Genomic DNA, 15,000 nt, shown 5'->3' on the forward strand with positions numbered 1-15,000 from the left:
ATAACGGGTCTGCAATGGCGAGGGGGGGGAAGGGGGTGAGAAAGAAGGTTGAACACGTTATAGACTTTTTTTTCATTTAACAGTGTTTATAGCGGAGTCTGAGCGCCTTCTAAAAAGTGCACGATGATACAGAAACAGAAGACATATGTTTAAGCAATTGACATTGCTTAGGCCTCGTGTTTAGATAAGCATTATTTTATATTGTACAGGCAGTAGTGTTCATATCTATGTTTTTGTTCCATGGTGATATATTTACATATGTGAAATTAGTGAAGATGCATTGCTTTACGTAATTTGTTTAATGGCTTTTGATTCGTCAATATATTAGTCGTTTCATTATCTCGTTTTCTGGTTCTCAAATACTAAAGTGGGAGAGGACAGAAGGGATGAGAGAGAAAAAACATAAATTCAAAATGAATTTCATCATCTGTTATTTCACAGGAGTGACTTATAATAGGTTAATCTGCATAGAGAAGGGTGTCAGCGCAGATAATATCAATTATCTCTCTGTCCAATGATAATTACGAAAGGAAAAGAGCTCGCAGAAGAGCCGATTGAGCACCACACTTTTCGGAAAAATGAGTGAAAGCGTGAAAACGTGTTTGTATCTTGTTTGTGTCCAGACAAAGCGCCTTGTTCCCCATCGAGATAATACATACACTCACATCAGCTGGTCCCCCTTATGCGAAACTACCAAACTAGAGCCATTTTCTCTATAAGAATCGAATCAAAATATCCCACAGGCCTGCATTCTATAGACAGACAGCCCTTCGCCTTTGACCTCCTGTCTAACACGGCCAGTATGATCTATCCTGTTACCTCGTCTTGATGCCTCCTCGTGATCGATCTGGCTCATGCTTATCGCATTTTCACGATGCCTCGACACGCACTACATATTCCACGGGTTACGGAGGCATAACAGGAATGGAATGCCAAGAACAATACGCGGTGAGACGAGACATGGACCGGGTTGGTGGTCATCACGTGTTATTTTTTTAAAAAAGTGGTGAAAAAGTGGTAATCCGCAGCGTTATTTCACGGGCTTGTCTGAAGTGCGTATGTAGGGTCCCCTTTTTCCTTCACTTTTCATCGGGGGCGTTAGTGATTGTATATTGCGTTCGCCGTGGAAGTGAAAGTCCACAGAAAGAGCCATGGCAATAGATATTTTCATTACTGTAAGTGTAATAGTTATGCTCTCGCTCCCTTTCTCTCTCTCTTTCTCTTTCTCTTTCTCTTTCTCTCCCCCCTCTCCCTCTCTCTCTCTTTCTCTCTCTCTCTCTCTCTCTCTCTCTCTCTCTCTCTCTCTCTCTCTCTCTCTCTCTCTCTCTCTCTCTCTCTCTCTCTCTCTCTCTCTCTCTCACTCACACACACACACACACACACACACACGCATATATATTTATTTATTTATTTATTTATTTATTCATTTATTTATTTACTTATCTGTCTCCCCCCCCCCCCCCCTCTCTCTCTCTCTCTCTCTCTCTCTCTCTCTCTCTCTCTCTCTCTCTCTCTCTCTCTCTCTCTCTCTCTCTCTCTCTCTCTCTCTCTCTCCCTCTCCCTCACACACACACACACACACACACACACACATATATATTTATTTATTTATTTATTTATTTATCTGCCCCCCCCCCCTCTCTCTCTCTCTCTCTCTCCTCTCTCTCTCTCTCTCTCTCTCTCTCTCTCTCTCTCTCTCTCTCTCTCTCTCTCTCTCTCTCTCTCTCTCTCTCCCTCCCTCTCTCCCTCCCTCTCTCCCTCTCTCCCTCTCTCTCCCTCCATCCTTCCCTCCCTTTTTCTCTTTCCCTTTCTCTTTCCCTTTCTCTTTCTCTATCCGTTTATATATGTGCGTAACTGTGTGTGGGAATGATTGTGTGGGTGTAAGTGTATGCGTGTGCTTTCTATTCCTTCGGTGAAAGGTAGTGTTACTCGAACGAATCGTCACGTCCGACTTGTTACCACGCTCCGTAAGGAACCTCGCTCGTAAACCATCTTCGAAATCTCTCGGGAAAGAGAGAAGAAGAAGAAAAAAAAGGTAGATCGGTTGTTCAAAAGATCGCTTCAGCGTCTCGCGTGAATCGGACGCGTTAAACGCAGCGTTGATGATTGACGGAGGAACAGCTCCTTGCATGTCACGTGAACGAGTGTGCAATCAGAGCAGAGTGACAATGGAGATTTCTCTTCTGATTAGGGCCTCCTCTTTGACTTGGTTATTGCCACGTCTGATTTTATAAGATTGCCGCCACGGCGTTGTTACTTTTAACCTGGTCGTTAACTTTCTCCTCCTCCTCCTATTTCGTGCATACATCCGGACACCCACGATGGTGGTAACCCTGACGTTTAGTTGTGTTGAAGCGTAGCAAGAATGGGAACTGTTTTTTTTAAGCGCGTTCGTCTTTATATTTTCGGTTTTCCTTTTTCTCGCCCGTTTTGTTTTTTGTTTTTCACTCGTTTTCTTTCTTTTGTTGCCCTTTTTGTTGTTTTTTTATTCACTCGTTTTCTCTCTTTTGTTGCCTTTTGTGTCCCGTTCTTTTGACTTACGTCGCCGCGCTCCGTCGGAAGTGAACCTCGCGAACCTCCCTTCATTGCCGCTTGATGAGAGAGAAACCATTCGATCACTTCCTTTCCGCTTTTGTCCCGAGTCATGTCTTGTTTTCCCTTCTGGAGAGCGTCATTGTGGCAAGGGTTGGGCAAGAGTTGCAAGTGGCGCCAATGCACAACTGGGAAAGCGAGAGAGATAGTGTGAAGCGATGACTCTTTCCTCGTAGAAAGGAGAGAGAGAGAGAGAGAGAGAGAGAGAGAGAGAGAGAGAGAGAGAGAGAGGAAGAGAGATTCGATCGAACAGAACAGAGAGAGAGCGAGAGAGATTAAGAGAGAAGGAGTCTCGGCCGGACGGAGAAACGTCATGCATGATACGGAGATGGCGTTAGGGTCTCGTGTGACCGATGAAGCCGATCGATCTGTGGTGACCGAGGGGGGAGAGGGGGTACCGAGGGGGGACAGTGGTGGTGTACCGGGGGGAGTTGTACCAAGGGGGGGGCAGGGGAGTTGTACCGAAGGGGGACAGGGGTGGTGTACCGAATGGGGGGAAGGGTAGTGTACCGAGGGGGTAATAGTATAGCGCGGGAGGGGGTAGTGTACCAATGGGGGAGAGAGGTGGTGTACCGAAGGGGGGAGAAGGATTGTGTACCGAGGGAGGAATAGTGTAACGAGGGAGGGAGTAGAGTGAACCGAGAGGGAAGAGAGGTAGTTTACCGAGGGGGGGAAAGGATAGTGTATGAGAAGGAGGAAGGAGGGAGATGTAGGAATGGACGAGGAAAGAAAAATGGAGAAACAAAAAAGTCAAGAGGTAGAGACGCGGATAGAAAGATAAAAATGTGAAGATGAAGCAACCGTGTTTATAAACGACCGTGACAGTTGGCCGATGCTAAGCCGTGGTAGACTATTTGTGCACATGAGCGCTCGGGTCTGTACATGATTTTCCGTCCTGTGTAAGGGTGTGTGTCTGTAGTTATTTTTAAATGAGTGCCCCTGCTTAACTTAAGGTTTGTGATGTGCCATTTATGCGTGTGTGTGTGTGTTTGCGTGTGTGTGTGTGTGTGTGTGTGTGTGTGTGTGTGTGTGTGTGTGTGTGTGTGTGTGTGTGTGCGCGTGTGTGTGTGTTATAGAGATACGTATATGTTAATTCGTAGAGTATAATTTCCATAGCTACGCCGAACAATGACTCGAGGAAGGAAACAGACAAGTTTACACTGGTTACCTTTATCGCCGAGGTCCATTATCCTGTTTAACAACCGGAATGCGTTCGATTCCGATGGACACCCAAGGACACCTCTAAAAGTACATGGGACGTAGAACCTAAACAAGAACAAAGAAACTGTAGTAAAGTTTATAAACACACTCGGCATATTTGTGTGTGGGTGGGTGGGTGTTTGTTTGTGTGTGCGCGTGTACGTGTGTACAGTGGTGTGCATTTTTGTTGTATTGATTTGATGTTGTTTTCTGTATGCACTCGGTTCTCAGTAATAAGACTTGCTGCACACACAGACATAATAAAGAATTTCGATGAATGAGCCACAGCGACTGAGAAAGGGAGAAATAGAGAGAGAGAAGGAGAAGGGAGGAGAAAGATAAAGACAGATAAACACAGAAAAAGAGAGAGAAAGAAAAAAAAGCGAGATGAAAAGGTTTACGTGCCTATTCCGAGTCATATAGGTCGCTGTTTGTCCGTGTTTATGTTTGAATGTTAATGACTCGGCACAGATTATCAAATGCCTGTTGGTGTGTGTCCCAAACATCCTGTCCCAGCTACCTCGTTCGGGCCGCCGGGACACGTGGCAGAATCAAGTGACCGCGTAACCTGTTCTCTGCACGGGCGAGTATGTCAACTTTCACTCTCACTCGATTCCCCTTAAAAAACACTTCATTTATGCGGATGTTGAGTCAGACTTTTCATACTATTTTGAGGATTAATCTCTTCTTTTCCTTTTCTTTTCAGGTCGCTCTTTTCGAAGCACGCGTGAACTTCTTTTTTTTGTGTGTGCACGATAATTCAGCTGTATAGATAGACTCTCGAGTGAATAGAGATAAATCAGAAACGAATGACAAGGAATAAGACGCCAGTGGATTTGAAAGCATGTGAGCGGACGAAACGAAGCTTGTGTTCAGCGGCGTAGCTACGAGCAGGACCTTTGAGACGATGGCCAGTTAAGGACGCTGGAGGTGTGGTGTGAAGGAGGAACCCGGTGTTCGCCGAAGGAGGGAGGGAGAAGAGGAGGAGAAGGAGGAGGAGGAAGAAGAAGAAGAAGAAGAAGAAGAAGCTGAGCCAGCGGAGCCCCTGCATGTCTGACGGAGGGCGGTGGGCGATGCCGGGACGAAAGCCGCGCGAGGAGGCCAGCGATGCCTCCTCCTTCGGCGCATACGACAATGCCAACTTCGCCTTGGCTGCGATTGAGGCCGACGGGGACGACGGAGGCGGGCGCAGAGGGAGGGACCGAAGGGGCGAGAGGGAGGTGTACTCCACGTCGCCCTCGAGAAGGAGCTCGTCCTCGACCAAGCCGCCTTCAGGCTCGAGGATGGGCTCGATATCCAGCGATAACACTTCGCCCACTTTGCCCATGACGCCAAACACCGAGCGGAGACTGCGTGAGTAGCTGGCCCGTTGCCGGACGCACAGGGGTAGTGTGTATGTGTGTGTGTGTGTATTACATATATACATACACATACATATATATATGTATACACACACACACACACACACATATATATATATATAAATATATATATACATACATATATATATATATATATATATATATATATGTATATATATGTTTATATATGTATATATATATGTATATATATATATATATACATATATATATGTATATATATATATATATATATATATATATATATATATATATATATGTATGTATATATATACACACAATGTATGTATATAATGTATATATTTATATACATACATACATATATATATATACAAATATATTTATACAAATATATTTATACATATATATTTATACATATATATATGTATATATATATATATATATATATATATATATATATATATATATATAAATACACACACATACATACTTACATATATACACACATATACATATACACACGCATATACATATACACACGCACATACACATACACACGCACATACACACACACATATACATATATGTATATATATATATATATATATATATATATGTATATATATATATACATATACATACATACATACATACACACATACACACACACACACACACACACACACACACACACACACACACACACACACACACACACACACACACACACACACATACACACACACACACACACACACACACACACAATGTGCGTGGCTGTTCTATGTTCTATGATATTGTCTAATGAAAAATAAAGATTGCAATACTATGAGTTCAGACGCAATCATAGTCATTGTTTTCGCTGGTAGTGCATGACAACGTCGACTAAATTAGATTTTGGTGCAATTATGAGTTTCATGACTCATTTTTTTCATTTTCGTATCTTGTACTCATGTAGGTAAGATGCTGAGTCACATAATGTGAATGCGTTTATGTGCAGAATGACAGTGTTCAGTCTTTGTCGCTTTGTCTTTTTCTCTTTCTCTTTTTCTTTCTCTTTTTCTTTCTCTTTCTTTCTCTCTTTTTTCTCTTTCTTCCTCTCTCTTTCTCATTCACTTTCTCTTTTTCTTATCTCTCTTTCTCTCTTTATTTCTCTCTCTCGTTCCCTCCCCCTCTATCTCTATCTTCCCCCCCCCCCTCTCTCTCTCTCTCTCTATCTTTCTATATTTCTCCCTTTCCCTCTATCACCCTCGTCCTCTCTCTGACCCTCCCTCCCCTCCTTCCCTCCCATCATCCTTCCCTCCCTCCCTCCCTCCCATCCTCCTTCCCTCCCTCTGTCCCTCCCTCCCTCCCTCCCTCCCATCCTCCTTCCCTCCCACCCATCCTCGCTCTACCCCCCCACCCCTCCCCCATTTTCCCTCTTGTTATGCACGCGTCTCTTTTCGCTCTGCAATCGGCATTTCACAGAAACGCATTCTTGCCGAACCATGCAAATGATATTCACCAAAATCAGTTCGATGCCTCAGTGACTCATGCCCTTCCCTTTAATTAACAGGCGAGCGATCCTTGCTGGAGGTTCGGCAACAGCTGACTGATGTCACGAACGTCGCCGGCCGCGCTCTAGCTGCCGGGGCGAAGAAGGTTGGTTTAAATATTCGAATGAAAGGACCGTTAGGAAGAGAGGAAATGACTGTTAGAGAGGAAGAGAGGATATGGTGGCTAGAATGCGAAAAGGGAAAAAGGAGTTTATGAATGTGTTTATATGTGTGGGTATATATGTTTGTGTGTGTGTGGTCCTGTGTGTGTATATGTGTGTGTGTGTTTGTATTTGTATGTATGTATGTATGGGGTCTATATATATATATATATATATATATATATATATATATATATATATATATATATATACATATATATATATACAGATATTCACGTAGGAATGATTTATAACAAGAGTCTCACCCGAGTTGGAAATTCCCTACCCTGCATATATTCATCCAAGAGAAGTATTTTAGAACCCCAGGATGATGATGCAAATCCAACCGGAAGTCCCTAAGCCGAGCCTTCAGTGCCGCGGAGTCTTCGGAGGATTGCAGTCCCCTTTCCGTGCAAACTGAGTGAATTTCTAGATTGTCAATTGAGTCGTCTGGAAAATGTCGTTTTTGCCGTGCCTTGTAACCAGCTGCCAGATTTGCTTCCTGTGTGCTGATGAGGTGATGTTTTGGGCTTCGTGAGGCGGTGTTTGCGATAGGGTTTTTAGTTGAGGTATAGATGATATGGATATCAGTGGTGGTGATAGTGGTGATGATGCATCTTAAGATCTACCGGTTAGATTATATATATATATATATATATATATATATATATATATATATATATATATTTATATATATAATGTATATATACATATATGTACACATATGTATATATGTATATATATATATATATTTATATATATATATATATATATTTATATATATAATGTATATACATGTGTGTGTGTGTGTGTGTGTGTGTGTGTGTGTGTATATACATACATACATGCACACATAAACACACACGCACACACACACACACACACACACACACACACACACACACACACACACACATATATATATGTATATATATATATATATATATATATATATATATATATATATATATATGAGAGAGAGAGAGAGAGAAATAGAGATATTAACAGTGACAGTCAATGAGTGAGAGAGAGACAGAGAGAGATTCCCATTCCAAGGGTGCAAGTTGGTTCACACACATTACGCCGATTTTTCACATCTAATTAATTACCGAGAAATTATCAAACATATTATTCGAATAAGCAAGTTTATAAATTTACGCGGAGGCTTGGTTAACCTCCTACTCTTTTAGCACTTAAGTGTAGCCTCTTAATTGGTCTGCAAAAAAGTGAACTTTCACCTTTGCTCCGTGGTGGCACTTCTTCGATGTCATGTTCAATTTCAGTCTGAAGATGTTCAATCCCCCCCCCCCCCCCCTCCAAGGAGAGTTTTGATAGTCTTTATTTATTTATTTATTCATCTTCTTCTAGTAGTGAACTTTGTAATGTTGTGGTTAAATTCTCTATTCGCTTTTCCATTACCTTTTATGACTCCATTCCCTGAAGCTTATACATTCCTTAGTGATCGTTTATTCCATGGAGCTTATTCATTCCCTGAAGCTCCATCCATTCGCTGATGTTCTTCCATAACCCTCTGCTTCCGAAAAGGGTTTTACTCAGTGACGCTCATCCATTCCATAATGCTCATCCATTTCCTAAAGCTTATCCGTTCCAAAATGTGACCGTTCCCCGAATTTTTATTCATATCCCGACATTCATCCATTTCCCGAAGCCTTATCCATTCCCCGACATTCATTCATCTCCCGAAGCTCATCCATTTCCCGACGCTCATCCATATCCCGAAGCTCATCCATTTCTCGAAGCTCATCCATCTCCCGAAGCTCATCCATTTCTCGAAGCTCATCCATCTCCCGAAGCTCATCCATTTCCCGACGCTCATCCATATCCCGAAGCTCATCCATTTCTCGAAGCTCATCCATCTCCCGAAGCTCATCCATTTCCCGACGCTCATTCATCTCCCGAAGCTCATCCATCTCCCGAAGCTCATCCATTTCCCGACGCTCATCCATATCCCGAAGCTCATCCATCTCCCGAAGCTCATCCATTTCCCGACGCTCATCCATCTCCCGAAGCTCATCCATTTCCCGAAGCTCATCCACTCCCCGAAGCCTCATCCATTTCTCGAAGCTCATCCATTTCCCGACGCTCATCCATCTCCCGACGCTCATCCATCTCCCGAAGCTCATCCATTTCTCGAAGCTCATCCATCTCCCGAAGCTCATCCATTTCCCGACGCTCATTCATCTCCCGAAGCTCATCCATTCCCCGAAGCTCATCCATTCCCCGACATTCATCCATTCCCCGAAGCTCATTCATCTCCCGAAGCTCATCCATTTCTCGAAGCTCATCCACTCCCCGACATTCATCCATTCCCCGAAGCCTCATCCATCTCCCTAACGCTCATCCATCCCACCCCCCTCTCCACACCGAAGGGCCTGCAGACGCTGATCCAGCCGATGGAACCGACGGAGTTCGGGTGGTTCGACGCCCTCACGGCCCTCTTCTCCGTCGGCATGTTCTACTTCGATGTGGTGTCCGACTCCCTCCTGGCCTACTCCATGTACAGCGACCCCTCCACCAAGGACTGGTTTCTCTCCACGGCGCTGCTGCTGGGTGAGTGGGGGAGTGGGGAGGGGAGGGGGGGGGAGAGGGGGGTTAGGTGGGGAAGGGAGGGGAGTGGGGGGAGGGAGGGGTGGGGAAGGGAGGGGAGTGGGGGGAGGGGAGAGGTTAGGTGGGGAAGTGAGGGAGGGAGGGTGGGGGGAAAGGGATGGGAAGGGAGGGGAGAAAGGGTGGTATGGGGAGGTGAGGGGAGGGAGGGGAGTGGGGGGAGGGGAGGGAGGTGAGGGGAGGGGGGGTGGGGAAGGGGAGTGGGATGGGGAAGTGAGGGTGCGCGGGTAGGGGGAGTGGGGAAAGGGATGGAAAGGGAGGGGAGGGAGGGTGGGTGGGGAAGGTGCGTGGGTGGGGAGAGGGGAGTGGGTAGGGGAGAGGGAGGGGGAATGGATGAGCGCAGGTGTGATATATTGGGACTTTAAGGTTATGTGTGTGTGTGTGTATACACACACACACACACACACACACACACATATATATATATATATATATGTATGTATGTATGTATGTATATTTATGTATTTATTCATTAATCTATTCACTTGTATATTTATATACTTTACATACACACATACACGGACGTGTATGTGTGTATGTGTGTCTTTTTGTGTGTCCTCTTACTGGGTGAGAATGAGTGGGCGAGCACAGGTGCGGTCTGTCCGCTTGGTTGAATAGGCAATTTGGACATTCCTTATGACTAATTTGATTTAATTCGAAGGAGCCGCTAATATATATGTGTGTGTTTATTTATTTATTTATCAATTTATCTATATATATACATATATATACATATATATATACATATATATATACATATATATATATATATATATATATATATATACATATATATATACATATATATATACATATATACATATATATATACATATTACATATATATATATATATATATATATATATATATATATAATATATATTATACATATATATATATATACATCTATATATACATCTATATATATATATACATATATATATATATATATATGTATATATATATATATATATATATATATATATGTGTGTGTGTGTGTGTGTGTGTGTGTATGTGTGTGTGTGTGTCTGTGTGTGCATGTACGTACGCCCATATGTACATCAAATGTCCACGCTGACCACCGGCCGCCCGTGTCCCCAATAGTGATCCCGCTCGTGGTGGTCAACGGGTTCAGCGTGTACTGGTACTGGTTCGACGAGAAGGTGTGCGAACCGGAAGGCATGTGTTACAAGACGCCCAGGGTGTCGCCCGGAGTGTGGGCGTTCAGGATCATCTCGCACATCCTTCTGCAGGCGAATATACTCAGGTTAGTAGGAGGCGGAAGGAGAGAGGAAGAGAGAAGGAGAGGGGGGGAGGGAGAGGGAGAGAGAGATGGGGGGGAGGGAGGGGGAGAGGGAGAAGAAGAGAGAGGGAGGGGGAAGGAGAGAGAGAGAGAGAGAGAGAGAGAGCTGGGGGGAAAGGAGGAGAGAGAGAGATAGATAGAGAGAGAGAGAGATGGGGGGGAGGGGGGGAGAAGGAGAGAGAGAGGGGGGGAGGAGAAGGAGGGAGAGGGAGAGAGAGAGAGAGAGAGAGAGAGAGAGAGAGAGAGAGAGAGAGAGAGAGAGAGAGAGAGAGAGAGAATGTATAAGGGATGGGGGACGGGAAAGTGAGAAGGAAGGAGAAGAAGAGTGAATAAAAATAAAAAAGTGAAAGAGAAAAAAGAAAGACCGAGAGAGTGAGTGCGAGGTGCGAAAAGAGAGGGAGAGCGAAAGAGAGAGAGAGAGAAATAAAAATAAAATGACAAGGTAAATTTGGAAATTATTCTGATACATTTTTACCTTTTTAAGACGTTTAACCACCTATTTAGGTTTATATGTTTACGATAGTTAAATTAATCGGGATATTAACACAAAGGAATACACCAGTACGGAAGTATCCATGTTGATTTCTTAATGTAATCGTATTTCAGGTTCTATTACTATCATAATTTAACACCATGATGATATAATAATGATTATTGGGTACTAAAAATGATAATAATAATTTGATTTTCTATGATTATAGGGACTAATGATAATAATAATTCGGTTTTCTGTGACTGTTTCAGGTACTTAGACTTGCTTTACTACGGCTACAAGAGTCGGCGAAAGGGGCAGGTGTGTTCGGAGGCGCGAGCGATGCCGGAACAACACCCGGACAAGTTCTCGCTGCCGGTGGACAGGTTCAAGCACAAACATGGTACGCATGTTAATTAATGTCACTTGGGTACCATCATATTATGACAACACTTCCGCTGTCGCGTGTACCATCATAGTGGAACACTTCCGTTGTTGTTGTTATATCATCGTTCTAGGACGTTTCCGCGAGCACCCGCACACACACGCCCGTGCAAGTAGACACAGACACGCACATAGACACACACAAACCCACACATACGACATATAGCGTGAGTTTTATGAGGGGTAAAATAATGCATCTGTGATATATACATGTGTCCTCCCATGGTGATAGTCCCCTTTCTTAATAATAGCGGCAATAACAACAGCATGCATTTCTTCCAGGGGCCGCATGCGGACATGCCACGGACAGCCCGAACTACCAGAAGCTGTGGATCCACGCTGAGAGGGACGCGGCTAACGTGGACCTGTTGGCGTCGCTGTTGCAGGACGCGCCGCAGCTCATCCTGCAGCTGTACATCATGGCCCAGACTGTTCCCGCGCAGGCGCTGCAGGGGGAGATCAGCCAGACGCGTAAGATCACGTTTGTTTGTGTGTGTTTTTTTCGTTATTCTTTCTAAACACCCGCCCGTTTTGTCTTAGGATTCAGAAGGGGATTTGTTCATTTTGGAAATTTGGCGTCGAAGTGCGGGTGCGTTCAGTGAAGAAATCCATTTGTACATAAAGAATGCATCGTTCATTACCGTTGAAGATAGACTAATAACTTGATCTTTTCTTCTTCTTCTTCTTCTTCTTGCGCAGTAATGTTCCAGATCCTCTCCGTGGCCGCGTCGCTGGTGGCCATGTCCTGGTCGGTGTCCTCGTTCTCCAGGTCGACCCGCCTCTCAGAGCCCACGATGGGGAACCTGAGCCCCGCTGGCTTGCTCGTCCTCACCCTCGCTCACTTCTGCTCCATCGCGCCGCAGGTAAAGAGGCCGGCTGTGGCTGGGGCTGGGGGGGGGGAGCTCTTATCAGCTGGCGATGTTCGAGTATTGGGGGTGGGGGGTGGGGGGATTTTCTAGTTCATAAATGGGGAAGGGGGTGCTGTTTAAAGAGGTTTGTTGATAACTTCGGAATATTAAATGTATGTATATATATATATTTTTTTTTTATGGGAATCTTTTTTTTCGTCCCCTTAAGTCTAGTCGTACTCATAGTATGAGCACTTCCCTGCTTATTCTCATTAAAATAGTAGTAAATGAAGGAAAAGTCGTTATAATCCGAATTTCTTGACAGGTGATGTGCTTTGCCCTGTTCTCCACCAAGTACATGATCATTTTTGTGGTTGTGATATCGTGTCATTGGCTGGCGGCCAGTTTCTTCGTCATTGTGCAGGTACGTTTCATTCTTGTTAGACACACCTTCGTAGGGTTTAATGATATAATCTAATTTGTGTATTGGAGTTATGATTGATCCTATCCTAGCTGAAAAATTTATATAAATTGTATTTTCACATTTTAAAAAATCACTTCCCTTTTTTTTTCTTTCTTTCTTTCTTTCTTTCTTTCTTTTTTTCTTTCTTTCTTCCTTCCTCGTTCTGTTATGACCCGCCTTGGCAGGTCGTTTGCTGTTCCAACCCCGTCCGCCTGGGAGCGACCTTCACACACGACGTCCGGAAGGGCCCTTGTAACCGCGTTGACGACGTCGCCTTCAGCGCCTCCTTCGGGCTGGTTCTCCTCTATACTTTCATTGACGTCGGAGGAGCTGCGCCCAAGATCCAGGGGACCGTATACCACTTCCTCAGAGTCGTTGAGGAAGGCTGCATGATCGCCTTCTGGTGAGTGAAATCTTCCCTTCCCTTCCCTTCCCTATTTGCGAAATGTTCATCACGACTTCAATTACTCGAAGGGCAGCAGGCAACACTAACGGTTCTCTCTATCGCTAGGTACTTGGCAACGGACCAGGACATGTGGTACCACTGGGTTCCCCTTGGTATGGTACCCGGGTTCTTCGTCCTGGGTGTCCTCTTCGTGTCCATCTACTACTTCTGCACTCACCCAGACCGCCGAAACAGGCACCTTACGGTCTGACAGTAGGAGGTCCTTAGAGTATTAGAATCAGGTAGAACTAGTCACCTACAAAGAGGTTCTGGTTAATCTCAAAACTTATTGATATTGAAATGAAATTGAATGTTAAGTTGATACCAAGTTGACGGAGAGTTTGTGCTCATGTGCAGAAGCTCAGATTGACCTACGATGTACTTATGGTGATTTGTCCGACTAGCATGATGATATATCTGCAATAGCAAATGATCATATAAGTGATTTGCTGTATATGTGATACTCGTAAACGTAAAAAAAAAAGTTTCAGGTTCCGTCATAAAGAAAACCTCAATAACCTCATTTATGTCTTATGAGCATGATATTTACCAGAGAAAATAGCGTTTCAAGTATTTGCCCCTTTTGGTCGAGTCCAAAGGCAACTGAAAAAAAAGTATTTTCACAGTATTTTCAAAGTTACATGTAATAGTGGAGGGAACTTGTTAAATATTTTGATACTCTTTGAATGTGAAACTGAAGTCTTCTGGCCTGGAAGTCCACTTGTCTGTCGTCTGTCTTTCCTTTCATAATGTTATAATGGTTAGTAGAATAATGTATACAGGTAGACGAGAGGGGTGGCACGACTTTTTGCATTTTTGTCATGTGAATTTTTGTGATAAAATAAATATCTTATTGCGGTTAAGATGTGTATGAATAATGCTAAAACCCTTAATCCTCTTGTAACTCGATTCTTTTTGTGACACTCGAGAAAATGTCATCATGTTATTGTTTGTGTTAATCATTACTGTTTTGATTATTATTAGCATTATCATTTTTTCTTTGTTGTTTTTTATATTACAATTGTTATTATTATTGATATTATTATCATTATTATTATTAGTGATATTTTTATCCTTTTTTATTATCATTATTTGACATCATTATAGCTATTATTATTATCACCATCATTATTAATGCTACAACTACTAGCATTACTTATATTATTATTATTATAAAAAAAATAATAATAATGATATTTTTTTGTTAGTGTCGTTATCGCCGTCACTAATATCACTATAATAATAACCATCATAATTTTATCCTTAGTAATAACCATTTTATAGCATCGTCTTCTCCGCTACGAAGTCCAATGGTTCTACAGCATCGGTCCCTTACTACCGTGATCTACTCTTCCACAGTTACCTGTATGCAATCGAAGAGACTCAATATTACCCAAAATACCCCCCCCCCCTATTCTGTTGCCTTTATAGGACTAATTATAAGGAGAGATAGAGAGAGAGAGTGAGTGGGTGAGACAAAGACAGAATGCAAATATTTTAGTACTATATATATATTTTTTTTTCACACTTGTGATTCTCATATATTCGTAATGATAATCTATTCCCAGAAT

General features: G+C 43.2%; 1 protein-coding gene across 1 annotated transcript in view; it reads left to right on the top strand.

Moving 5' to 3' along the window:
* Window positions 1–14,292, top strand: part of LOC122267781 (XK-related protein 4) — a 21,300-nt gene extending 7,008 nt beyond the window's left edge. Inside the window, exons 2-11 of the mRNA XM_043037934.2 lie at window positions 4,499–5,145; window positions 6,688–6,773; window positions 9,219–9,399; window positions 10,559–10,721; window positions 11,502–11,632; window positions 11,956–12,144; window positions 12,373–12,536; window positions 12,847–12,945; window positions 13,170–13,387; window positions 13,496–14,292. Of these exons, the coding sequence (XP_042893868.2) occupies window positions 4,842–5,145; window positions 6,688–6,773; window positions 9,219–9,399; window positions 10,559–10,721; window positions 11,502–11,632; window positions 11,956–12,144; window positions 12,373–12,536; window positions 12,847–12,945; window positions 13,170–13,387; window positions 13,496–13,640 (1,680 nt within the window). The 5' untranslated portion in view covers window positions 4,499–4,841 and the 3' untranslated portion in view covers window positions 13,641–14,292. The remainder of the gene's footprint in view (window positions 1–4,498; window positions 5,146–6,687; window positions 6,774–9,218; window positions 9,400–10,558; window positions 10,722–11,501; window positions 11,633–11,955; window positions 12,145–12,372; window positions 12,537–12,846; window positions 12,946–13,169; window positions 13,388–13,495) is intronic.
* The last annotated feature ends 708 nt before the right edge of the window (window positions 14,293–15,000 follow it).

Source organism: Penaeus japonicus, unplaced genomic scaffold (assembly GCF_977035675.1).
Source record: "Penaeus japonicus unplaced genomic scaffold, GWHDUDI00000001_assembly GWHDUDI00000015, whole genome shotgun sequence".
NCBI lineage: Eukaryota > Metazoa > Arthropoda > Malacostraca > Decapoda > Penaeidae > Penaeus > Penaeus japonicus.